The sequence below is a fragment of the Pelodiscus sinensis genome, chromosome 14 (genome assembly GCF_049634645.1).
Source record: "Pelodiscus sinensis isolate JC-2024 chromosome 14, ASM4963464v1, whole genome shotgun sequence".
NCBI lineage: Eukaryota > Metazoa > Chordata > Testudines > Trionychidae > Pelodiscus > Pelodiscus sinensis.
Window position 1 is genome coordinate 35,870,461 of NC_134724.1, and position 26,761 is coordinate 35,897,221.

The window sequence follows — 26,761 nt, forward strand, 5'->3', positions numbered from 1 at the left end:
GAAATCTCTGATTCTGGTGCACAGGGCGCACGCCCACCTGAAGGGGAAAGGACGCAGGCAGCACCCCCTTGCAGAGCACAATTACAGAAGAGGCTAATCACTGGTTTGAATGCCCCTGGGGACAAGCAAGCTAGCTGGGTGCGATGCAATCGGCAAGGTGCAGGAATCTTTCCCCTCTAGAGTCCACACTGTGGCTTTTGTCCTTTGCCTTTCTCTGGCTCCTATGGCCTTGTTCCCTCCCCATGCAGCAAGGGGAGTTCCGGGCCACGCGGGGGCTACGTCTACACTGGCACGAATTTCCGAAAATGCTTTTAACGGAAAAGTTTCTGTTAAAAGCATTTTCGGAAAAGCGCGTCTAGATCGGCAGGATGCTTTTCCGCAAGAGCACTTTTTGCGGAAAAGCGTCCGTGGCCAATCTAGACGCGGTTTTCTGCAAAAAAGCCTCGCTCGCCATTTTCGCCATCGGGGCTTTTTTTGCGGAAAACAGTCCTGTGCTGTCTACACTGGCCCCTTCACGCAAAAGTCTTTCAGAAAAAGACTTTTGCCCGAATGGGTGCAGCATAGTTTTTCCGGAAAAGCACTGATGATTGTACATGAGATCGTCAGTGCTTTTGCGGAAATTCAAGCGGCCAGTGTAGACAGCTGGCAAGTTTTTCCACAAAATCATCTGATTTTGCGGAAAAACTTGCCAGTCTAGACACAGCCAGGAAGTTCAACCTGCCAAATCCTTCCCACCTTATATGGTGAGACGGCCCCTCTTCAGCCCTGACTGTGACGGGGCAAAACGTGTCCCCAGTGAGCAATCGTTCCTCCGCCTCCCCCGCCACTTCCTGGGCTGCTTCCTGGCCAAACAGCCTTGAGGAGTCGTGCAGTTTCTGGGTAGTGTTGAGGCTCCAGCCGCAGGCCCTTCTGGGGGTTTGGTGGATCAATCTGGCTCTGTGCTTGGACACTTACCTCTTGGCTTGTCATGTGCTATTTCTGCCAGCAACTGACAAGGTGGCGCTCTTGGTGGGGAACAACCATTACTGGAACCACCCTCACCTGATGGCCCCCGTCACGGATGTGTTTGAGCTCCGCCTCCTCCTCAAGCGACTGGGCTTCCGGGTGGTCTCTCTCCTGGACCTGAACAAGGCTGAGATGCTGTCAGCTGTCAGCCGGTTCCTGCAGCTCCTAGGGAAAGGAGTCTATGGTAAGTTGCGAGCCGAGAGCCCCTTCAGCAGGAGCCCTTCTCGGGGTCTTCACTGCCTCCTGGGGGCTGCATCTCTGAGCCTCCAGCATGTCTGTCTCTCTCCAGGAGCCCCCTCGGGAAGTGCACTTGCTCTGGACCCCGGGGGTCTCCAGAGCCAGAGGGAGCAATGCACCCCCAATCTCCAGCCTGCAGGGACCCTCAGCCAGGGCAAAACAAGGGTTTATTGAACCTCTGAACACAGCCCAGGGAGTTCTCGTGGCCCTTGAACCTAGTCCCAGCCCTGTTCAGCCGAGTCTGTGGAAGTCCAGAGGGCTCAGGCTGCTCTTTGTCACCTCCTCCCATCCGGCCATCCTACATCACCCCTCCTCTGCCTTGCCTGGGCAAAGAGATCACCAGGACCTCTCTTCAGCCCTTTGGCCTCCCCTGGCCAGAACCAGCTGGCTTCCAGAAAGGGGTAGGTGGGTCTCTGGTCACCAGTGGCTGCATTTCTCTGTGTCCGTGGTCCAGGCGGTTAGGCGAGGTCACGCCTGGTCCTCTGCAACAGCGAACCCCGTATCCTACCAGCTTGCTAAACCTGCAGCGCACAGGAACACCCAGAGACACAGTCTTCATGCGAACCACTAAGGAACCTTGGTCTGAAGCTATGCCTCCTCTACATGAGCCATTACGTGAGCTGGGGGCAGAACCAGCTCTCGCATATTGTAACCCCACCTCCTCACCGGAGCTTTGGGCTTGGCTAGACTGCTGGCAAACTGCGGCTCAGCAGGCGTACTTAACCCACTGTTCCCGTGCGTCACGCTTCCCCCACTAGGGACCGGTTCACTTTTTTTAGAACAGGCCTCTGCCACTGAAGCTCTTTACCTCAAGTCCTCCCACTCTGTTGAGAATTGCTGTAGCAAACCCTGCGGACATTACACAGCGGTGGCGATTGTGACATTTGCGTGAAACAGAATTTGCTTTTGCCTTTTTGTCCTTAAAACACACCCGGGAAATGACATTTAAGAAATGCCTCCAAAGAGCGCACCAGCGATGCTCAAGGAACCGTTTGGGGGAAGCCCCCTCCGCCGTGCCATCCAGGCAGTCAGACTAAGATGATCCCAGTGGTCCCTTCTGGCCTTGGAATCCATGAACTCAGCGCCCTTGTGAGTGTGCAGGACGATACAGCGTCTAATTACACACTCAGGCTGTGTCTACACTGGCATGAATTTCCGGAACTGCTTAAAACGGAATACTATTCCGTTTTCAGTTTTTCCGGAAAAGGAGTGTCTACATTGGCAGGCTGCTTTTCCGGAAAAGCCCTTTTTCCGGAAAAGTGTCTGTGGCCAATGTAGATGCACTTTTCCGGAAAAGAGCCCCGATCGCCATTTTCACGATCAGGGCTTTTTTCCGGAAAAGACTACTGGGCTGCCTATACTGGCCCTTTTCCGGAACAGTGTTCTGGAATAAGGACTTATGCCCGAGCAGGAGCAGAATAGTTTTTCCGGAATAGCGGTTGATTTTGTACAGTAGAGCATCGTTGCTTTTCCGGAAATTGAAGGGCCAGTGTAGACAGCTCGCAGCTTATTCCGGAAAAGCAGCTGATTTTCTGGAATAAGTGGCCCAGTATAGACACAGCCTCACAGACTGTTCCCCAGGAACCTAGCCTCACTCGCAGCAGCTTGGAGCTGCTCAGGGATGAATCAGGGCTGAGTCGTGAAGGAGGCTGTTGACTGTAGAATCTCAACCTCATTTGTTGCAGAAGTTGGAAGGAGGGCAGTGAAGGTAGCTAGGGTGCAACTTGTCCCGAAGAACTGGGCTCTCTTTCTGGCTCTGCCACAGAGCTCCAGCATGAGGCTAGGGACTCTCATTTAACCCCCAGCTATCACAGGTGGACACTGTCATTTCCCCCTTCTCTGGTGCCCAACTCACTTGGCTTCTGGTTTGCAGAAGTGCTGGTCACTCACAACTGCAATGGATAGGGGCGGGTATAGGGCAGAGCGAGCGGGTTGGCCGCCCCGGGCCCCATGCTTCAAGAAGCCCCGTGTATGTGCCGTGGCAAAGGGGGGCCCCGTGAAATTATGCTGCCCTGGGCCCTGCGAAATGGTCATCTGTCCCCGGCAATGGAAGTCAATTGGGGTTGCTCCTTAAACCTAGGACGTGCTACAGAAATGCGACGACCTCGGGAAAGGCAGCCCTTCGGTGTCTCAGGCTGGAAACCCAGACTTAGTGGGCACTTGGGGCAAGTTTGGCTTTAGCCCCTCTGATCCTCAGTGCCTCCTGTGTGAATTCATGCTCTGGTCTCTCCTGTGAGGGCAGGGGAGATAAATTGATTCATGTGTGTGATCCCGTCGCTATGGCGATGCGCACCTCAGAAAGACCCATGAAGCAACTTGCCACCCCGTTTTCAGTGCAGGGTGTGCAGCACATAAAGCGGGGGCCTTGTGAAATGCGGATGAGAAAAGAAACATTGAAGCGCAGCCTCGTTCCCGGAGCCTGCCCGTGCCGTGCCGTGCATTGCATGAGGCAGCGGTGGTTTCACCTGGGCTTGGTCGGGATTTGAGGAACTATCCTGTAGGCTCCATTCGCAGACAGGCCCCCACATGCTGCTCACTACTGACCATCTGCTGGGGTTTCAAAACAAGTGCGCGAATGCGGAGGTAGAGGCATCCCGCCAATGAAAATGTGAACTGAAACAAGGCCCAGAAGGTGGATCCCCATGTTGGATGATTTCACGACTGGTGGTTTTCAGCCAGGCTTAGAAAGCCGGTGTGTGTCTGGACAGACCAGCCAGTGGCCTTACAGGGCTCCAGTGTTTCATGTTGGCTCTTAGAGGACAGTTGCTTGTAGTGGTTGAATCTAAGCTGTTGCTGGATTCATATTCCTGGGTGGCCTGCCAGGAGGGATGGAGAAAACCCATCTTTCTTGGGCAGGTGCGGGCCCGTTACAGAACTCGACGAGACCAGCATCCAGGGGAAGCCAGAAGCACATTACCAGCAGCATCAGGGCTTCTGTTTTTGAAGATGGGAACCTGGCTGGTTCCTCCTGCTTGAAACTGCTCTCAGGGTCAGAATGGAGGGTCAGAATGGAGCCTCCTCTTCTGTGGTGACTGGCGTCACCCAGTGGTGTCTAATTAGGACTCCGTGTTGCAAACGAGGAATCTCCCCGTTCCACTGACTCTGGGCTTGGAAAATCCACAGACCGAAAAATCTAGCCAATCTGTCAGTCAGCCGGAGCGGAGATATTTTGAGATGTTTGAGTCATTGGCCAGTCCACAGGCTTTATCTCAGCCACCCGAAAGCCATCCCAGCTCCCAGATAATTTCAGAAAGGCAAAGATAGCGAACTGTGGTAAGAGATAAGACTGTACACGCTGCCCTGCCCAGAGAAGGGCACTTCCTGTTTTACAAACAGATGCCTGTAGCTTCCCCTTTATGTTTGGGTGCTCAGCAGTTTGTCTTTGAACCACATTTTTTTTCCCCACACAAAATCTGGGAGAAAGGTTGGACTTTAACTTGAGGAAGTGGGGAAAGGAGGGCCACTAGGCTATGTAGCCTCCAGGGACTCGGCCACACTTGGGTCGCATGAAAAGGTATTTCTTGCTTAAAATCACAAGTTTGGGGGTTCTGTTTTTACATGCGTATGTATAGGGGCTGGATTACAGAAGGGGTGTGAATAACCATCACAATAGTTAACTGGTTAAAGAGATAAAACTATACCGTTTAACCGTTGGCAGGCAGGTCTTGCCTGATGGTGCAGTGCAGACAATGCCCCGCCTGCCCCACTCCAGCATGGCCAGAGTCCCACCTGGGTCACTTCCGTGTGGCCTGACCACTCTGGTGCGGCCGGGGCCAGGATCTCGCCGGCCCACCCCAGTACAGCCAGGATCCCTATTGGCCACCCCGGCTGCTCTGGCACAGGAAAGTTTCAGAGGGATCTTGTGGAAAACATTGTATGTGAGTGTGTCATGATAGACTGTAGCGTAATACACGTGCACAGGGGAGGTGAATTAAGGTTACACAGGCATCATGAGTCTCCTGGCATTTCCTAGCTTTTCAGTGTTTGTCTCGCCAAACCTTAATAATGTGCTTTCAATCCAAGCGTTACAGAATTTCTTAGGTGTTTTTAAAAAAAACCTAAAAATTGAAAACAAAAATTCCATCCTGTGGCCCTTCCTCAGCAGGGTTGGGATACTGAGAGCCAAAGCCCAGCCCTCCTTCTCTAGAGCGAATGGAGTAAGAGGGAGCAGTAAAAGGCTTTTATCTTCTCTGTGGCGCAGCCATTGGAGAGGAATGGAGAGGCGCTTGCCTGGTGGGTGTGACAGGACCCCCAGGTTGCCCCATGAAACTCTCCCCAGCTCAGGCTGACTCTCCCAATGCCTTGCCAACAACTAACAGCAAAGCCCTCCGGGTGCTGTTATCACTCTGCACACGGCATGTGGAGCCCCATATCCAGCTGGATTGCAGGAGTACTCTCAAAGCCACGCATGGGTCGCACAGAGCGGCACCAATCAGAGCCCCCCAGCTCTGTACCTCCGGCATTCACCACTTCGTTTATTAATTGCTTCACCACTTCATCAATGGAAAGCGGACATAAGCCAGCCTTTGCAAAACCCCTGAGCTAATTTACCAAACCCTGTAACCAGCAAAACAAGTTTGTTGACTAAAAAGATAGATGCTAACGACTATACACGACAGGCAAAAAGTCAGAGCTTGGTACCAAAAGAAAAGAAAATATAAACACACAGTCTAAACCCCAGCCCTATTAGACTGGGCAGCAACTAGACTGAGCAGTTTCTCTCACCCTACTGCATATTGCCGTCCTTAATACACATGGAGGCTGCGTCTAGACTGGCAAGATTTTGTGCAAAAGTGTTTGCTTTTGCGCAAAAACTTGCCAGCTATCTACACTGGCCGCTTGAATTTGCACAAGAACACTGATGATCTAATGTAAGATTGTCAGTGTTCTTGCGCAAATACTATGATGCTCCCATTCAGGGATAAGCCCTCTTGCGCAAATATTTTTGCGCAAGAGGGCCAGTGTAGCCAGGGAAGAACTGTTTTGCACAAAAAAGCCCCAATGGCGAAAATAGCAATCAGGGCTTTCTTGCGCAAAATCGCGTCTAGACTGGCCACGGATGCTTTTGCGCAAAAGCGTCCGTGCCAATCTAGATGCTCTTTTGTGCAAGTGCTTTTAATGGAAAAACTTTTCCGTTAAAAGCATTTGCGCAAAATCATGCCAGTCTAGACGTAGCCTCAGGGTTGGGCCTTAAACCTGGGCCAGCCTCCTCTGTGGGAGTCTGCAGGCTTTGTTGCTTGCAGCGCAAGTGGGGGCAGGAGAAAGGCCAAGCATGGGCCCCTGTGTTTGGCTTAGACCATGTGCTAGGAGAATTCCAGTCCAGGCATGTCTGGTGGGGTTTGCTGAGTTTCCTCAGGCAAGGCTGAGCAGTTCCCTTGGGGTGGCCTCATGCAGGCAAGTCATTGCATTGTGGCTCCCTTGCTGGACACTACACCCGGGTGTTGGGCACCTCCCTGGTCGTTGTCTCTGCAGAGCTAGTATCTCAGCCCCTCCCAAACTCACCACACAGTTCAGTGAAAACCATACAACAGAGCTCTGACCGTTTCATATGCAATACTCACCATTGGATTTAGAGAAACACGACGTCCAGCCGGTCAGAGCCTTTCCCCTGACACCTCACGTGACATGCCACAACTGTACTGAGACGAGGAAGAGGGGGGTGACACTGAATGTCCCAGTGGGCTCCACAGCTATTTGTGAAGAGTCGGGACTAATGGATTCGGTTCCAGTTGGAGCAGCCTCTCTAGCGGTTCCTAGGGTTGACAACATTGCATTTCAAAACTAGGGGACAGATCTCAGATGTCTCCCATCTTGACTTGACCCTCAAGGGCAAGTCCTCCTCCTGACGCAGGACCCTGCGGTCCGTGTGTAACACAGCCACTACACAATGGGGGGAGGGAGGCTTGCTGGCCCTAGGAGCAGTTGCTTGGATAACAACCAACGCCCTGTGTTTTCCATGCCTCTCCTCCCCGCGTAACTCTCCCTTTCTTCTTCCTGGTTTGCAGCCGTATTCTACTACGCCGGGCACGGATACGAACATTCTGGGAGAAACTACATGGTCCCCATTGATGCCCCGCAGCCCTATGCCCCCGAGAATTGCATCAGCGTGCAGAGGATCCTCCAGAAGATGCAGCAGCGGCAGACAGCCCTCAACCTCATCCTGCTGGACACCTGCAGGAAGTGGTAGGCCCTGTTCTCCTCCCCCCCTCGCCCCTCCAACCAGGGACAGCAGGGCTAGGAGCCATCGCACTCCCTCCAGGGGAGATCCCGGATGTTGGCCCAGGAAGCTGGATGGTGCCTGGTCAGAGCAGCCCCCTCTCCGGGCTGGAGGCAGTGATGTGCATCCCGCCCCTCTCCGCCTGGTTACCTCGTTTAGTGCCACTCTCCTACCAGGTTTGGATGGACAGGTCTGGGTTCATTTGGCTCCCGCTGCCGCTTGGCAGGGCTCTAGCCTATTCTGGGGTATGACGTCTTGTTGTCCTTCGGGTCTGGAATCCACAAGCCGCTCATGTGTTTGTCTGGAGCAGCCGAGGGCAGATAAATCCGTCCATTCACTGACTGTATTTAGCCATGTGCCTCATGCCTGTCATTGTCACTTCTGGGGGGGCTGGAAGGGGGCGCCAGCCGGGCACACATTGCCCTCCAGTGGCCTCCTGGTTCCCGGTCCCCAGTTACCAACGCAGCCTGCTGCCGGCTCTGTAAAACGGGGCCTCCTGTACCTTCCCCTTCAGCGGCCATGGAGCTGATAACGCCACTGCAGGGAGCCTGTGGGGCCTGGCTCTCAGTTCCACAGGGAGTGACTCCACTTTGGTGGTGTAAACACGGCCTCAGTGACAGAGACCCTCCCTACGCACTGGTATCTTCAGTGCCCAGAGACACAGCGTAATGCTAATTCTCCATGCGAGGATGGTGGAAGCCAGGCCTTTCGCACCAGATCAGCCCTCCTGCCCTTCACGGCTACACTGCAGCGCTATTGCGGGCATCCTAAAATAGCTAGTCTGCGTCTTTTGAGCGCGGCCGTTATTTCGAAACAGAACGGGCTCGCTATTCCGGCAGCCCTGTAACCCTCGTTCCACGAGGAGTGAGGGACGTTTCGGAATAGCGGTTTATTTTGGAATAAGCGCCGTGTAGACAGCGCCAAATTTTGAAATAAGCTATTTCGAAATTAACTGGAAATAAGCGACGCAATTTGCGTTGCTCAGAATGCGTCGCTTATTTCGAACTCCGGGTGCAATGTAGGCGCACCCCACCTGATCTTGGGAATGACGGGCCCGTTCCTTAGCCACACCCAAGCTACTTGGCACTGCGGTGGCAGCAAAGCAGCCCGATCAGAGTGATGGGGAATTGCGGCGGATTGTGGACCGCAGCTCCCTGGGGAAGGCCAGAGGTGTGCGCTCCAGCAATCCTTACCAGCACGGTAGCCCCGGGGGGCCACTAGGAACCAGTGGCACCTTTCCTGCTGCACCCTCCGCTCCACCCTGCAGATTTCAGCCAGACATGTTCCCCTTTGTTTAGCCCCGGACGCAGGAAGAGCCCAGATCCGGGCTGGGCTGGGGAAAAGACCCCGTGGCCATTGCTACACACTCTGCCAGGGCTCCGGGGTGTGATGTGGTTGTCGAGTGCTTTGCTGTCGCTCAGCAAACGCCATCGTTGGGGTTGGTCCTGATTTGGGCAGGGGGTTGGACTTGGTGACCTCCTGAGGTCTCTTCCAGCCCTAGGACTGTAGGTTCTATTGCCTTGGCTGCACTGGCTCTGCGTGTGCCCAGGGTTGGGGTCATGCTGTGCGTGTAGGAGGGTGACTCCCCTTCACCCCGTTCACACCGTTCCATCCTCCCACCCCTAGGTACAACCCGCAGTGTGCGCTGTCACAGGTGCAGCCGCTGGAGCCCTGGGGGAACACGGTTTATGGCTATGCCACGTGAGTATCTGCCAATGGCCTGTGGCCAGAGACCTTGGCACCTCCCAGCGCCGTGGCTTGAGGCTCTTGCTTCTGCAGGGCTGGAACACTGGCCATCCGATCCACTGTCATGGACCGGGGGACGTGCTGAGAACGCCACAGCCCCGACTCTATCTGCCAGCTGGTGCTGCTGCAGCCGGACCCCCCAGTGCAGACAGCACCTGTCTCTGGTTCTCAGGCCTTTTCTCTGGCTTCCCTGCTCTGTCCCCTCCTCTCTCCCCAGCGGTGGCAGATCCACAGTTAGTCTGCGACACCCCTCTCTGGTCTAATATCCGTGAGCGTGTGAAATGGAGGCTCTGCCCAGGGCGCTAAGGTGCTGGCTATCCTGGGCGGCAGCACCTCCTCCAGGGCTACAGCCGGATTCTTCCATTGACACAGCTGGGGCAGTGCACAGGACACCCTAGGAGTCATGGCACTGACTTGTCCTTTTCCTGGTGGCTGCTCCATCCCCGCTCTGCCCCACGGCCCTGCCCCCTCCCCACCCCTTCTCCCAAGGCCCTGCCCATGCTCCGCCCCTCCCACTCCCATTCTACCCCCTCCCCTAAGGTTCTTGCCCTCACTTCACCTGCTCCCACTCTGCCTGATCCCCCCATTGCTCTCTGCCCTCCCCCAAGCGCCTCCCACCAGCTGGTGCTGTGGCGGGGGGGGGGGGGGGTGCTGAGCCCCCACCGTTTTGTTCCTTGGGTGCTGAGGCCCTGAGCATGCAGGGAGTCAGGGCCAAGAGCCACAGATCTTCCCCCGAGCCCCGCAGATCCTGGCGGGGGAGATTTCAGAAGCGCCGGGCTCTGCCCGCACTGAAACGAAATGGCACAGGGGCCGGTTCCTGTTCCCTGACACGCGCCTCGTCATGCACTGACATGCTGCCGGGTCACCCCATGGCTCCCGATGCAAGCAGCAACAGGAGCTCCAGAGAGGACCTCCGTTCGAGGACCAGCTTTGGGGGACCAACGCTCCCAAGCACATACGGGCTCCTTCACCCAGAAGGGCAGCGTGCATTCCTCTGGCTCTCCATTGGCAAGGGGGCTGTGTTGCTCCCCCAGACCTGGCACCTGACTTTTCTGGGTCCTTCTGACCACGGCCCCGGCACTCACTTGCCCAGCAGAAAGGGAAGGGTTAGAGCCACTCCTCAAGCACAGAGTGTCTCGGGGGGGCGGGGGGGAGGTTCCCGGCTGCTCCTGCGCGGTGAGCGTGGCACACAGCTGAGGGGGTACTTGCCTTTGAAGGAGCGAAGATGCAGAAGCCTACGAAGTGCAGGATGGGGAGCTCAGCTCTGGGATCTTCATGAAGTATCTGAAAAGACACATTCTGCAGGAAAAGAAAGTGACCCATATGCTGGAGGATGTTCTGGAAGGTAAATATTGGACCAGGCTCGTTTAGTTCACGCCGGGAGCTATTTATTCCGGGCAGTGACGGGGCGGTCCAGTGGTGAGCGAGGATTCAAAGGGAGAGGAGAAGGAGCAGAGAGACGAAAGGTCAGGAAGGCCCCCGGCCCAGAGAGTCCGTCCGAGGGCATGAGAGTGAAGGGGCTGAGCTGAACCGAAATCCCTCCTTCCAATCAGGGAACACCCCGGGGAGGGGGGGGGCTGTTTGCAAAGGGGGATCCTGTGGGGTAGAGGCCAGAAAGCCTCGCGCTGGAACGCAGCAGCCTGCTGCCACGAGCATGGCAAAGCCCCCGCGTGACCATGGCACGCTGAGTCTAACCCAGCCCGGCCTCTGCTAACGAAGATCCTGCCTCTGACCCTGGCAGCACCGAAGCCGGGGCGGGAGGAGAGCCAGCTGGCCGCGTTCACCCCGTCCTGGCGACGGCCCTCGCAGGGGGCGGGGAGGGAAACGAATGAGCCGTGGGTGGCTGGGAGGGGTCCCAGCACAGTGCAGGGAGACGTGGCAAGTTCTCATCGGGGTCCCCAGACTGCAGCTGGCTCGGCGGGTGGCAGCATTTGCTGAGGGCTCAGTGGCGGTTGAAACCCGGCATGACAGATGGGAGGTGGGGAGTGATCGGGACTCTCCCTGCACAGTGCTGGCTGCCCAGGACTTTCCTCCTGGAGCAGGGACCGAGGGGTTTCTACAGCGGCCAGTTCAAGGCAGGGCTCGGGGTGCATGTGGAGCGGGAGGGGGACTATCCCAGCCCCTAGAAATCTGCCCGTCGCTTGGCCTGCAGGCGCGGCACTGCCCGAGGGGGAGCGATGGTCACAGCAGGAGCTGGGGAGACCGGCCTGGCGCAGGGACGGTGGGAGCCGGGTCTCCAGTGCAGGGGGAGAATTCAAAGGCACAAAGAGGAGGTGGTTGCCCAAACCCCACCGGCTGCCCCAGCGCCCTCTCCGGATCATGAACCGTTACGCAGGCAGCTCTTCTCCCCCAGACATTGGCCGGGACCCCTTGGTAACTGGGAAGCAGGTGATGGAGATCAAGCACACCCTGAAGGAAGCCCGGGCACTGACAGACCCCGTCTGCACGGCTGGACCGGCTGTGGAGCTCTGGGGACACAGCCATGGTAAGAGACTCTGGTGTCTGGCCTTTCTGGCCTCTATCGCGCAACGTGTTGGACAGTAGAAGCTTTGGTGTCCAGCAAGGTGGGAGCATGGGGGTGCCAATAAGTCAAATATTCTGGGCAACTAAGAGTTTGGAGGGTGGCAGCTCTGGGCTGAGGCGGGGGATGAGGTGTGGGAGGGGGAATGGGCCCTGGGCTGAGGGGTGCAAGCTCCGGGATGGAGCCAGATCGAGGAGTTCAGGGTGCAGGAGGAGGATCGGGGCTGGGGCAGGGGGTTGGCTGTTGGAGGGGGTGAGGGCTCTGGCTAGGGATGCAGACTCTGGGCTGGGGCTGGGGATAAGGGGTTTGGGAGGTAGGAGGGGACTCCTGGCTGAAGCTGGGGGGTTTGGAGTGCAAGAGGGGGCACGAGGTTTGGGCTCAGGGAGGGGTTTGGGGGAAGGGGCTCAGGGCTGAGAGGCAGGCTCTGGGGAGGAGTTTAGATGCAGGAGGAGGATCGGGTAGAGGAGGGGCTTGCGGGTGCCAGATCTGAGCAGTGCTCACTCTGCAAGCGGCCACTTGTCCCTGTTCGCCTAGGACCTAGGTGGAGGTGCAGCTAGGTGGCTCTGTGTGCTGCCTCCGCCCGCAGAGCTCCCATTGGCCACAGTACCCAGCCAATGGGAGCTGAGGCGCTAATGCTCGTGGTGGGATGGGGGCAGTACATGGAGCCCCCATGGCCGTTCCGTCCCTCTGCCTAGGAGCCGCTGAGACGTGCCACCACTTCTGGGGAGCCAGGCAGGCCAGGTAGAGAGCCCGCCGGCCCCACGCCAACTGGCCTATCCACCGGACTTTCAGTGAAGATGAGAAATGCTGGTTTATAGGCCCTCCGGCAGGCACAGGCCAGATAACACTGCGTTAAGGGGGTGTCTGCACAGCAGGGCTTAACTCGAAATACCCGAGGCAAATGGAGCTGTGTCAGTTGCGTAGCTTCTTTCGAAAGAGGGAGCGTCTGTTACGCTGCCTTCTTCCATTGAACTCGCGGGTGGTAATGAGCCTCAGGGTGGTCGGTGCAGCTGGAGCGGGGGGAGACAGGCCCCAGCCCTGCTATGGCCCCGCCCCCACCATGGGGAGGGGAGGAGGAGCAGTGCATCGAGTGCCCCCCCAACGGAGAGGGGAAGTGCATGCACCCTAGCCTCCCTGGAGCAGCGGGGAAGCAAGAGGCCACATCGCTTAACCTCCCTGCCCCCACTGCAGCGGGGAGGGAAGAGGCCACGTGGTGTGAGCCCGCCTGAGCCTCCCTGGTCCCTGAAGCAGCAGGGAAGGAGACGGCCGCACGGTCTGAGCACAGGGACAGCGGCACTGGGGGCAGCAGCGCTCCGCCCTCAGGACCCCGACAGCAGGCGCTCTGGCAGTGGGGTGCGGGCGGGGCCAGGCTGGCGCTTTGGGAAGGCAAAGCCTGCCCCTGCCTTACATACTGGACGTGCACGTGAGGCCTAGCCATTGGCCCTAGGACTGTACCGCCCGGAGGAGCAAGCGCTCTCAGACTAGCAGACCCAGGCCAACCCGCGCCGGTGTCTGGGCGGCGAAGCTGGACAGGTTCAGACTGGAAATCGGGCATTGGCAGGGAGGGTAATTAGCCACTGGGCAGTTTTTCAGGTTCTCCTCACGGACGATTTTGCAGCCCAGAGTGGCGGGTGGCCTGTTCCCCAGCTCCTGTGGGCCGTCCCCTGCGAATCCTTCCTCCGGCTGGGTGGGGCCGAGCCATGAGCCAGGGCACTCGGGCCTGCGCGGCCGGGCCTCTGCCCTGACTCCGCTCTGATTTCCCTTGCAGAGCTGCTCAAGGAGACCCTGACTTTCCCATGTGGCGTCCAGGTGGAGCTCCGGTGCCAGGAGGTTTTCTCCAACGTAATGCACGTCAGCGCGAAGCTGCGGGCTCCCCCCCCGCACGTCACTGACGTCCGCCTCCTGCTCTGCAGGCCCACGGTGAGCAGCCAGCCTCCTGCACGTGCCCCGGCCGCTTCCTTCAGCAGGGTGGGGAAGGCTCCAGTGCCGGGGCAGGAAGGAGGCACCCCCAGTGCGGAGGGGGGCTGGGAGTGGGGGGTGTCCCGGAGACGCCGAAGGGATGGGATTACAGCTCTGAAGTCCCGTGCTGAGGACGCCCTGCCTGGACCCGGGTGCTGGGGACAGGGTGGCAGGCTGGCTTGATGCTGAGGGCAGCGCCACTGGAGGGATGTCAGATGTGGCTGGAGATGGCTCAGTGCCCTGCCCTTCCCAGGTGTTGGCGGGGGGTGGGGACAGGAGCATGTGTTCTGAGGGGTCTGCGGGACAGCGTGTGAGCAGGGGGCAGGTTCCAGGAGTGTGCCCCCCCTCTCAGAGGGACTAGCCAGATACAGCAGCAGCCCCAACCACAACCAACATGGGCCTGTTCTCCCCGCTGGGGGGCCAGGCCCTCGGCTCCTGGCACCAACCAGGGCAGGTGCTTCGGGCCCCCTGAGGCCGCCCGCGGTTCTGAACACACAGGCGACGTGCAGGGCTGCGGCTTTGTCTAGCTTTTCCGTGCATGGGTTTCCAGCGTTCGGGATCCACCCGGGAGTCACATGCAAGCGGGTGAAACCACGTCCTCCCGGTGGCTGCCTGGCTGCTTTGCACTGCAGGGCTTTGTGCGCGGCCGTGCGCCGCTGTCGGAACGCTTTCCCCGCCGCAGTGCATGCTGGGGCAGCTCGCGCCCCACGGCCTCACTCACACCGGGTAGGCAGAGAGGGCTGAGCTACCCCAGGCTCTCCTGTCGCCACTGATGGTTGTTGGAGCTCGCTGGCCTGGCTTCTGCCAGCCCTGTTAGCTGCGTATGGCACCTGCGTGCCGTTCGGGTGCTCAGACCGGGTCCTAGCAAACAGAACTGTGGGGTTCTTGGTCGTGTGGGCTCCAGCACCCAGTGTGGGGGACACGCTCTCGGGTTCCAGGCCTGCCACTCTCGTGGCGAGGATGCGCTGAATAGCGACCTTCTCCCTAGCTCCCTTAGTGCTTGGGGGAGGTTCACACAAGCTGGTCGCCGTGTGCGGGGTCCCCGTGCGGCTGCGCTTACTGGAGCAGAGCTAGCTGAGAGGTAACTCAGCAGAGACGGCAGCCTCGTCACCTTCCGGGGGGGGCCAAGCACACAACAGTGCAGCCCCCCGACAGGTCCAGGAGATTGAAGCAGCTGACCGGGCATTGGCACGGGGGTGGAACAATGCTGGGCTCGCCCCTCACCTGCGAGGACACGGCTCTGTCGTGTTTCCTACTGGCCCCTTGCCTCACACCACTGACAGGCAGGTTCTCCCTCCCCCCCCCCAGATCTGCACCAAGTGCTTGGAAACAGATGCATCTTCCTGTCCGGCTGGTTTGCAGAGACTCATTCCCCTCGCCAGAGCCTTGGATTTATCCCCTTCCTCCAGAACGCAGCAGGCAGGGCAGGAGCCGGAGGGGGCCACTGTCTGCCTCTGTCCATGCAGCGAACCCGCCCGCGTCCCTAGCGCCCCATGCACAGTGGCGCCTGTGAGCAACAGAGCCTGAGCAGGCGGGTCAGCCCCAGCGCCCCACGCCCTTGCCGGGACTCCCCGGCCCCCTGCGTGCACGCCTGGAAGATCAGAGTCAGTGTGGAGTTGCTGTGGCGCGCCCCCTCGTGCTGGTTTGCTGAGGGCCGCACGACACACTCCGAGGGCCGTGCCTCCACGACACCTGCCTGCAAGCACTGCATGGCATTGGGCAGCTCGCCGCTACCCTAACGGCAGGGGCTTTTGTGGGGAACGGGCCCATGCGCCGTCTCTAGCCACGGCAGCTCACACTAGGGGAGGGAGGCTTCTGGGCCATTGGCCAGTTCTTGCAGCCAGAGAGCCAGGCAGGGCAGAATGGCCTAAGGAGCCTGGTCTTCTACCCAGCCTGTGGCAGCAAGCTTCCCCGCCCCGGTCGACCAGCGCAAGCCCTGCTAACCTGGGCGGGGATGCTTGGTGGGAGCTGGGGAAAAGCCGGCTGTTGTAGTGGGGACGAGCCACCAGGGGTCCTCCTGGTCCCACCAGTGGGCCAGCACACTGCACGCTCTCCGGCTGCCGTGCGCCACCACGCAGCCCACAAGCAAGTGCTCGGAACCGTGTCCCCGTGTCCTTCCAGCTGGAGCACCGGGGTTCAGAACTGCAGGGTTGGCCTCAAGCCGAGCTCGCCGGGCCGGGCCGGTCGCAGGGGTGGCTGGGTTTGGCCAGGCCGGTGTGGGAATTCCTGGGCTTCGGCGTGTGCTGAGAAAGCTCTTTGGTTTGTTCTGGTCTGGCTGCTCCAGGAGGTGCAAGAACCGGCCGTGCTGAGCAACAGCCCGTCTGACCGGGTGGCGTCGCTGCTGGTTTCCTTCTGCGAGCAAGAGGAATGGGACTGCGTGCTCTGGCTCCACGGCCTGCAGAAAATTCAGGTAAAACGCCCCCCAAGAGCAGCCAGTGCCTCTCAGACAACCCCTCCAGGCGGCTCTTGGCGTCCTCGCCCATTTCTCAGGTGTGGTCCTGGGGTGAAAGGAACCAATGGCCCAGATCTGGCCACGATGCAGCAGCCTCTCCTTTGGGCCATGGTCGCTCCTGTGGCAGGGGCGTGACCAAGCCAAGGCTGCGGCTGGCCATGCAATTCACAGCTGAGACGCCAAACTCCTGTCCCCTCGGAGCACACTGGCTGGCTAGCCGCGGAGGCCAGGCAGCACCTTTTCCCCAGGCCCATCCCTGCAGTAAACAGGATGAAGTTTAATAAAGACAAGTGCAAAGTGCTCCACTTAGGAAGGAACAATCAGTTTCACACATACAGAGTGGGAAGCGACTGTCTGGGAAGGAGCACGGCAGAAAGGGCTCTAGGGGTCATAGTGGACCACAAGCTAAATATGAGTCAACAGTGTGATGCTGTTGCAAAAAAAGCCAACATGATTCTGGGATGCATTAACAAGAGTGTTATGAGCAAGACACAAGCTTAGCTACGTCTAGACTGGCATGATTTTCCGCAAATGCTCTTAAGAGAAAAGTTTTCTGTTAAAAGCATTTGCGGAAAAGAGCGTCTAGATTGGCACGGATGCTTTTCCGCAAAAGCACTTTTTGCGGAAAAGCGTCCGTGCCAAACTAGACGCGCTTTTGCGCAAAAAAGCCCCAATCGCCATTTTCGCCATCGGGGCTTTTTTGTGCAAAACAAATCTGAGCTGTCTACACTGGCCCTTTTGCGCAAAAGCTTTGCGCAAAAGGACTTTTGCCCAAACGGGAGCAGCATAGTATTTCCGCAAGAAGCACTGATTTCAGACAGTAGGAAGTCAGTGTCCTTGCAGAAATTCAAGTGGCCAGTGTAGACACACTTGCCAGTCTAGACACAGCCAAGAAGTCATTCTTCCACTCTACCCTGCGCTGGTTAGGCCTCAGTTGGAGTATTGTGTCCAGTTCTGGGCATCACATTTCAAGAAACATGTGGAGAAATTGGAGAGGGTCCAGAGAAGAGCAACAAGAATGATTAAAGGTCTAGAGAACATGACCTATGAGGGAAGGCTGAAGGAATTGGGTTTTTTTAGTTTAGAAAAGAGAAGATTGAGGGGGGACATGGTAGCCGTTTTCAGGTATCTAAAAGGGTGTCATAAGGAGGAGAGAGAAAACTTGTTCATCTTGGTCTCTGAGGATAGAACAAGAAGCAATGGGCTTAAACTGCAGCAAGGGAGGTTTAGGTTGGACATTAGGAAAAAGTTCCTAACTGTCAGGGTGGTCAAACACTGGAATAAATTGCCCAGGGAGGTTTGGAATCCCCGTCTCTGGAGATATTGAAGAGTAGGTTAGATAAATGTCTATCAATCAGGGATGGTCTCAGTATTTGGTCCTGCCATGAGGGCAGAGGACTGGACTCGATGACCTCTCGAGGTCCCTTCCAGTCCTAGTATTCTGTGATTCTATGATTGTAATCCCATTCCCTCCACCAACACTTACACAGCACAGCGCAGCAGCTCCAGGGTCCTGGGAGGAATAAAGATCTTCCTTCTTTGGGATCACCTTCGTTCTGGGCATGGCGAGCTCTGTCCTGCCCTCTTGCCTCCTAGCCCTGCCTTTTCTCTGGCTAGCTGACTGGGAGAACTCCCTGAAGCTGCAGTGAGCAGAGTGCTGACCCCTTAGGTCTCAGCGCTCGGTCCTGGCTCTCCCCTTTATGGGGGCGGGGGAGGAGAGGGTTGTGCCTTCCCCTCCTTGTACGAGGTGCTTGCCTCTTTACATTCCCGTTTGCCCCACGCTGGTCTGGCAGGGTCTCTTTTCTGGGTCGTTCCATCTTCCACCCACAGAAATGGCTCCTTTAATTCAGTGCTGGCCCACAGATCTTTGCCCTGTGGGCCCACTCACCTTAACATCTTCCTCCTTGTTGTCCCCAGCCCCCCGGCGCTCTTCCCTTCACCCTTTCTGCCAATCAGGTACCTGGGACTTGGACTTTTCTATTTCCACCTTTTTCTCCCTTTTCCCCAGGGCGGTTCTATGTTTGGCTTGGCTTGTGCCGGTCAGACTAGGATGGTCTGATTCTGTTAATGCAGGCTCTTCCCCGCCCCTCATTTGCCCCTTTCTCTGCAGCTGTGGGGCCACGGCTGCCCGCTTTCTTGTTCTAGAAGAAGGGGCTTCAGTCCATCCCTCTGCAGCCAAAGGGGCCAGCCTTTCCTCTACTCCCCTTTCGCCAGGGTACCTCTGCCACTGGGCAGTTTCCTCTCCCTTTGAATGCCATGGGGAGCCTCCAGCAGGATCACTACAAGAGCATCCTGAGGCAAAGTCCACAATCCCCCTTCTGCCCACTTTTAGGGGGATGGCAGGAGGTTTCCTTTTCCTCCCACCCTGACAGTCCCAATCCATCTGCAGAATTCTGGGCCCCTGCACTGCGGCCTGGTGCAGTCCTGTGCAATATGTTCTGTCCTTCCACATTGGTGGTGTACTATTCCCCGGCCCCCTGGAAGAGCTCCTCTGGCTTCCTCCCATTTCTTCTTGGCACTTTTCAGTTCCCTCCTCTGCCCTCGGCTTCAGCCCTGTAGGCAGCCAGACCTCTCTTCTGAGAAACCCAGCTTCTAAGACCTCTTGGGAGAGTTAGATTGTCCCCTCTGGGGTTCTGGGCTGGCTCCCCCCCGTCCCGCATTCTCTGGGAGGCTCAGCAGAAATTGGGCCAGGACTATCAGGGCCGTAATCCCCCCAAATATGTGACTTCAGCCAGCGGGCTTCCCAGTCTCTCAGCTTTCGTGCAAGTGCCTTGAGTTGCAACCCTCCAGCCCATCGAGTGGCCCAACATTTCTGCTGGGACATTTCAACAGACCGCCCCTCCCGGTCCAAAACGGACCTTTGTAACATCTCCGTCCTGCTCCTGCTCCTGCTCCTGCTCCTGCTCCTGCTCCTCTCTCAAGGCCTGCAAGCCCCTGAGCTTCCCCCATGAGACAGAGCGCCGCCCCCCAGAGCGCCGCCCCGGGGGGCCACTTTCCCTGCTCCAGCTGGCTCCTGTGGCCATACCCACTTATATTGCCAGGGATGAGCCCAGATCACCAGCTGGGCCACTTTGTACAGAGTCGCTCCCCATGTCTAACTCCCTGTCTCTGCCCCGGGGCTCGTTACCTTCTGCGCCAACAGGCAAATCCCTCCAGGCTTTTCTGCTGCTCTGCCGTGCCAGCCAGGGGATAATCGTGGCAAAGCGCCGCCCGTTTATTGCCCGCCCGTGCTACATAGATTAAGCTTCCTTAGTCACGACTGCACGGAACGTTTTCCAGACACTGGACCTTGTATTTGACGGTACTGCATGCAGCTAACCAAGGGTATGTCTACACTACAAAGTTAATTCGAACTAACAAATGTAGTTCGAATTAACTTTGATAGGCGCTACACAGGCAAACCGCTATTTGGAACTTAATTCAAACTAGCGGAGCGCTTAATTCGAACTAGCGGAGCGCTTAATTCGAACTAGGTAAACCTCATTCCACGAGGAGTAACGCCTAGTTCGAATTAACTAGTTCGAATTAAGGGCTCTGTAGCCACTTAATTCGAACTAGTGGGAGGCTAGCCCTCCCCAGCTTTCCCTGGTGGCCACTCTGGGCACCACCAGGGAAACTCATCTGCCCCCCTCCCAGCCCCGGAGCCCTTAAAGGGGCACGGTCTGGCTACAGTGCCCGTACCAGGTGCAAGCCTGCCAGCACCCAGCCAGCAGACCCTGCACCTGGCACGGCATGAGCCAGCCACCCGCTGCCACCCAGCCCTCTGCCTCTTCCCAGGACCAGGTTGGTGGCTCCCAGGCTGGTGGCTCTAGTGCGGACATCGTGGACCTTATCCACAACCTCCACACTAGGCACAGGAAAGTGGCCGTCTAGGGCAGGATAGCTTCCAGCCTGGCCACCCAGGAGCAGGTGTGCATGAAAATCAAGGTGGTCCAGTGAGACCCCCGACCCTGAGCCCTGAGCTTAGAACGGCCGTACTGGGTCAGACCAAAGGTCCATCTAGCCCAGTAACCTGTCTGTGGACAGCGGCCAACACCAGCTATCCCGGAGGGGATGGACCGAAGACAATGACCAAGCCATTTGTCTCGTGCCATCTCCAGCCTTCCACAAACAGAGGCCAGGGACACCATTTCTACCCCCTGGCTAATAGCACTCCATGGACCCAGCCTCCATGAATTTATCTAACTTCTCTTTAAACTCTGTTATAGTTCTAGCCTTCACAGCCTCCTGCAGCAAGGAGTTCCACAGGTTGACAATTTGCTTTGTGAAGAAGAACTTTCTGTTATTAGTTTGAAGCCTGCTACCCATTCATTTCATTTGGTGTCCTCTAGTCCTTCTATTATGGGAACTAATGAAGAACTTTTCTTATGCACCCTCTCCACACCACTCGTGCTTTTATAGACTTCTATCTTATGCCCCCTCAGTCTCCTCTTTTCTAAGCTGAAAAGTCCCAGTCTCTTTAGCTTCTCTTCATATGGGACCTGTTCCAAACCCCTGATCATTTTAGTTGCCCTCCCCTCTCCCACCTTCCCCTCTCCTGATAGGGAGGACTGGGGTGGCTCTGCGGGCTCCTCTCTTGCAGCCCCCCGATTGACCCCGCCCCCCCCCCCCCCCAGATGGCAGCCTGCGGCAAGTGCAGCCGGGCTGATGGCCGAGTGCTGTGATGTGCCGAGTGTGGGCATTCAGGGCACTCCAAGACAGGACTGCTTTGCTGTCCCTCATCGAGTTAGACAAGCGAGTGGGGAACCCCTGAGAACTGTCTGTCCGGGGTGGGGGTCGGGTCCCTTTAAGCACAGCCCTCGGCTAGCCTGAGACAGCAGCTCCACGCTCTAAGTCCTAATCTGATGCCCTGCCGGCACTGCTTCCGGCCATCCTTAACCTCGGTTCAGGGTCCACTCAATGTGGACATGCTAGTTCGAATTAGCAAAACACTAATTCGAACTAGTTTTTAGGTCTAGATGCGTTAGTTCGAATTAGCTTAGTTCGAATTAACCAATTCGAATTAAGTTAGTTCGAATTAGTGCTGTAGTGTAGCCATACCCCAAGGGATCCAGATTGCTTGGTGTCGATGATCTGTCCTCGTTACGTACCACTGCCCCGGTCTGTGTCATCTGCAAACTTTACCAGCAAGGACTTTATGTTTTCTTCCAGATCACTGGTAAAGATATGGGATAGCAATGGGCCAAGAGCAGAAACACCCCCTGCCTTTATAGTTCCCCATTAACAGCTACACTGTGGGGTCAGTCTACTTTTCATCCCCGGAACGAGCCATCTTGAATTCCTTTTGAGCCCTGATACTGGGCTTGCCTTCCCTGGTCCATGCAATTAAACCAGGGCCAAGGCGACTGGTTCGAAACCACACTGCAACAATTTCATAAGCAGTCACGATCCGCACCGCAAGGGGAGCAGCCTCCCGCAGACCCTCCTGGTGCCATCTGGCCTCCCACCTGCCACGTGTCGCCAGTGACAAAGAACACATCCTACTGTTTCCAGGGGAGCGCGTTTCAGTGGAAGCCAGGAAGCCCGGTTGGCAGATAATGGGCCAGATTCACAGCTGGTGTGAGCTGGTGGAGCAACCCAGTTTGGTGACAGTGAATTTGTCCCAGTGAAGTGTGTCAGTGGCTCGGACCTCCGAGCAGGGTTGTCCGGGGGCAGGGGTCTCCCAAGGGCACTCAGTCCTGCCTCTGGCCCCTTGCTGGTGGTGGTGGAAGTAGGGATGTTAAATATCATTTAATTGAATAGTTGATTAACCTCATGAATTCTTTTCAGTTAGTCGACTATTCTATAGTCCCTGGGCAGCCCCTGTCCGGGGGGGGAGGCCTGAGCTCCTGGACCAAGCATGAGCCGGAACTGAGCCGGGCTGCCTGCCTGGCTCCTAATACACTTGAAATGCAGTGGGGGTAGGTCCAGGACCCAGTGCAAGCTGGGACTGAGCTGGGCTGCTGGCCAGCCTGCTAAAAAATGTACTGGCAATGGGTGAGGGGGAAATGCATGTAGTCGATAGCATTAACCTATATGCTTTTGCTTATCGGTTAATCAGTTAATTGACTATACTATTGTATCTCTAGGTGGAAGCATAGCCTGCTTTAGGCTTTCCGCTCACCTTGTGTCTCTGCTCTTCCCCCAGACGGACTTGCTGCTGCAAATGGATTTGCATTACACCCAGCTGGGCACCAAGCAGAGGGCCTGTGAGAGTCTGCAGAAAATCCTCCAGAAATCTCTGCTAGCAGAACCGTTCCCCCAGAAAAGCGCGGCAAACCCCTCCTGCCTGGCCGGCCAAGGGGCTGCTGCCACCCTGTGCCCCAAGAGCACCGCTGCTGGGAGTGCATCCCGGGAGGAGTCCTGCTGTCTGAGAGCAGAGCTCAGACACAGCTGGCAATCGAGCAGCCGGTCGAACACGGGCAGCGAGCCGGAGGAGAACGACGAAAGTGACCTGAGCGGCCTCTGCTCAGCGCTGCAAAGGGCAGGCCCAGGGCAGGATGGGCCTTGACATGTGCGGGAGTTTGTCTCAGTGTAGGCAGGCTGGATTTCAAGTTCCAAGCTAGACAGCTCCCATACCCTGCGTTCCAGGCTGAGCTCTCCTCCAGTCTGGGGGGGTCAAAGCTGCTATTAGGAGGGTTTCTCCTCTCGTCCCAGGAGCGGGGAGTCCGAGCGAACAGTTATCTGTCTCACAAACAAAGCTCTAAGCTGTTTAAAACAGGGCCCGTCTGCAGAAGGGAGATTTTACTGCCCAGTGGACAGAGTGACCGACACGAATCATCGCATTCCCCCGCAACAAACGTCACTCGTTGACCGCCAATGGCGGCAACTGATTGGCTTTGAGAGTCCGGCTTCCAAAGGCAAATGTCTACGTCGAGCACTGAAAAACCGACAAGAACTGGTCAGGGAAGAGATCCAAGGAAGTTGCAGGAATTGTAGGAGATGGTAAGTGAAGAGACCCAAGTGCCTCGCAGGCACCGCTGAAACCACAGATACCATTGAAAAAGCAAACAGTTCCCTCAACTCTGTCTACATCTGACAAAGAATTAACAACTGACGCATGTAAAGCCGTGTGAATGCGTAGCTGTGTCCGCTGTGGGTGTCGAAATGTTAGGCTTTTCATCTATTGGGGACGTGCAACAAACAATTGTGCAACACAGATTTGTGTTTCGAAAGGAGAGACTCAGTGTCTGTATTTGGGATGATGTTCTCTTGTCTCTAATCCACGTTCCCATATATATGTTTTGTGTGTAATTTTAATGTATTTTAACCTATTTATTACATTGTTTTTTCCCCATTTCTAACATGGGTCAGAGTTAAGGGTTTTATTATGTTCTAATGACAGTGTTTGCCGGATGCGTCTGACGTAGCTGGATGCTTTAGCCTGGGTGTCCACTGGCATCCGAGTGGCTTTAGGGATCTGTGGGTGAGATTCCCAAGGGGGACGTAAGCATCTAACTGCCACAGTCGGTGCCTCGGCCCAACATTTAGGAACCACTGGCATTCCCAAAGCTCCTGCCCCGTTGCCAAGTAATTCTGGAGTTTCCCCTGCCCACAGCTCTGAGGTACCTACATTTCAGGGGCTGCCTGGGCAGGCACACAGAGCCTGCTTTTCTATATTTTTGGAGCCAGAGCCTGACACGTGGTTCTCCCACTTCCCGGGTGGTGCTGTAGTGACTGGCTTATTGAGTCATTCTCATCCTCTGCCCCCGACTAGCCACTCGCTCCCCTGTGTGATGCCCACCTTGAGTGTTACCATATGGATTCATTTTTTCTAGTACTTAGATCAGTGGTCCCCAACACGGTGCGCCCGCCAAGTGCTCGGTGCTGGCCTGGCCCTGGGCACGTGGCGCATGCATGGTGCCGGAGCCGGCCCCGGGAGCTTGGCGCAGTGAGCGCCGGCTCCGGGAGCGCCGCAGATTGGCCGCCCGCGCTCTGGGCGCGCGGCGCTTGGGGGGGGGAGTGCCAGCCCCAGGTGCGCGGCGCTTGGGGGGGGCGCGCGGCCCTTGGAACGGGCCCCGCCCCTGGGCACGCGGCTATGGGGGGGCCCTGCCCCCGGGCGCGCAAATGTCCCCACCCTCTGGCGCCCAGTGGGCGAATGGCCACGCCCCCCTGGCGTCCGGCAACCTCCAGTGGTTGGGGACCACTGACTTAGATGATGTGACTGCAGCCTTCACTCTAAAGGGTCGGTTTGCTAGGGTGGGAATTGCCGGGGGGGTTTCTTCCTGAAAAAGAGAAGGAGCTGGCCCGTGTAGATTGCGCTACTGTAAGAAATGCTTCACCTGGCAGGAAGCTCCCCTGTGCTGGCTGAACAGACTGAAAACACCTGTTCAAGGGAAGTCCTGGTTTGAAGGCTGCAGTCCTCCATGGGCCTCTTGCCGCCTCCCTGCAGAAGGCCGAGGGGTGGCTCTTTAGCGGCTCTGTAGGCGAGCTCCACTGAAGTCTGTGGGCGTGGAAGGGAGACAGGGACACCTGCGTTTGTGCACTGAGCAGCAGAGGGGCAGGAGGAGCTCTGCCGGAGCGCACACTCAGAGCTGCATGTGCAGCACCTACCGCAGTGCAGAGGGACGTCCTACAAGGGCGGTGGCGGTGAGTCACCGATCCCCTCTCCGGACTGAGTGTGGCCCTTCCGCAGCGCTGTCTCCTGCACTGTGTGACACTGACCTTGCAAAGCGTGGACGCCCTGGAATGCAGCCCCGGGTACGCAGGCATGTCTATCTGTCCGGGAGAGGGGCAAGAAACGGCCCACGAGCCGGACGTGGCTTGCCAGGGTCAGCATCTGGCAGCCCACCTGGGGCTAACTCTCGCAAACCCCATCCAGCCCGCAGCCTGTTTATTGCCCATGCCTGGGCTAGCCGGTGTACTGCCGTGGGGTGTGAAGGCTGATAGGCCTGTTGGGCCACAGAAGCTCTGGACCTACATATATTGCTGCTTATATACCAGGGCCTGAGCCCATCTGGTCTGGCTGCAGACTGAGCCCAGGGAAGGCTGCTGAAACTGACCAGCTGCGGGTACCAAGATGGGCCCTGTTGGACTGTTAAGAAGGAAGGGCCACCGGAAAGAAGCCTTCCAGACACAGCCCTATATCAGGGCTGGAAAAGAAACCAGGACTGTATATCTTGGAAGGGGGAATGGTGAATGTGGCTCAGCTGGAGGGCTGAGTCACTGAAGACCCGCTCCAAAGAACTGTGATTGCAGGCGCTATAAGCCAGGGGAGGGGGCACTTGCAAGAGGCAGGCGCCAACTCGTTAATCTTGATAGAGCCTTTTCACTGCCTTGCGTGTGATTTAGGAGGATTTTGACTCAAAGCAGGTTAGCCACTAATTTTCAGGGTTGGATGGGACGTCTTCTCGGAGCAGGTTATAAAATGATTGTGGTTCTAGTGCCTTCCTCATACAAGACAGACCCCTGGACTGATCTGACACGGCAGTTCTTGTGTTCCTAATATTTGTCTTGACACATGAGGAATGAATTTGCACACATTGAAGTACCAGGTAATGGTAAAGTGTTCCGTGTTGATGCATAGGGCCCACGGTCTATAAAGTGTGGAACTATGACCTGGGGACCTTCCTCCATCACTTTTGCACATGAAGACCCAGCAGAAGGACACGTTCATGAGTTTTTGTCAAGCTTGCTAGGACTTGTGCATTCTGTGTAGCCCAATATTCCTGTTCTCATCACAGATTGAAAACAACCAAAGGGATCTTTGTGAGCTTTGTAGAAGTTTAGAAAAAGGAGGGAAAGGTCATGAAAGCTAGCGTGGCTAGAAATGTGAGGGAACCAAAGTACAATCTTTCCAAAGGCCCCTGCCAGCAGCTCCTACAATGTTGAGGACCATCTGCCAATTGAAGTCCCAAGAAAGAAGCTGTATTTGTGCTATGTTGAATCATGTAACTTATTCTTTATTAACAGACATTAAATTATTGATAACGCTGTCTCTTAATACGGTTCCAGGATTCACAATGTCTTTCAATAGTTATTTCACATCCTGGTCTGCTGTTGTTGTTAATCACTTGAAATTGCTTTGGTGATGTCGTGTCTCAGAAGAGAAAAGCATTTTGCGAGAAGAGATGTCATGAAATACTTGAGATTTTTCTCTCATCTTCTGAGATGTAGAGAATTTTATTCTTTTTCGGTGACCATTTCAAATATAAGGGTCAGCTTGCATCTTGGCAAAGGATGAAGACACCCTCTGAAGTGAGTGACCAAATGTCACACGTGCAGAAAGCACTGGCGTGCCATCACACGCAATGACGACAAGCTAAAATCCCTTTGATAATTCTGCCTTTGCTGAGGTTGAGTTTCTTGCCACTGTGCCAGGTTGATGAAACAGATGTGGTATTAGACTTTACAAATCAACAGGGATTGAAGAGGCAAAGTAGAGATGTTGGCTCTGACTTCCCAGACCTTTGAATCAAAGAACAGACTAATGAGTTACATTTCTGCAGCGTAGCATCTCCCACAGTTCTTGATATTGGGTCCGCTCTTCTTTCTTCACAGCGTATGGAGGCAGATTAGAGTTTTGGAGCCCCATGGTCCGGCCTATCCATCAGAGCAGCTGTAACTCCAGTGTGGAAAAAATGAATTGGCAGAGAAGGGAGAGGCTGCAAGGACAAGGAGGACCCCAGTTAGCTGGCTCAGAGGG

At 56.5% G+C, this 26,761-nt stretch overlaps 1 protein-coding gene across 2 annotated transcripts in view; it reads left to right on the forward strand.

Moving 5' to 3' along the window:
- LOC102457218 (mucosa-associated lymphoid tissue lymphoma translocation protein 1-like) overlaps positions 1–26,059 on the forward strand; it is a 44,594-nt gene extending 18,535 nt beyond the window's left edge. For both annotated transcript variants that reach the window (XM_006128025.4, XM_075897461.1), the window contains exons 8-15: positions 986–1,189; positions 7,248–7,425; positions 9,086–9,160; positions 10,423–10,550; positions 11,559–11,690; positions 13,495–13,646; positions 15,970–16,095; positions 22,265–26,059. In XM_006128025.4, coding sequence (XP_006128087.2) covers positions 986–1,189; positions 7,248–7,425; positions 9,086–9,160; positions 10,423–10,550; positions 11,559–11,690; positions 13,495–13,646; positions 15,970–16,095; positions 22,265–22,627 — 1,358 coding nt within the window. In that variant the 3' untranslated portion in view covers positions 22,628–26,059. The remainder of the gene's footprint in view (positions 1–985; positions 1,190–7,247; positions 7,426–9,085; positions 9,161–10,422; positions 10,551–11,558; positions 11,691–13,494; positions 13,647–15,969; positions 16,096–22,264) is intronic.
- Positions 26,060–26,761: the final 702 nt, after the last annotated feature.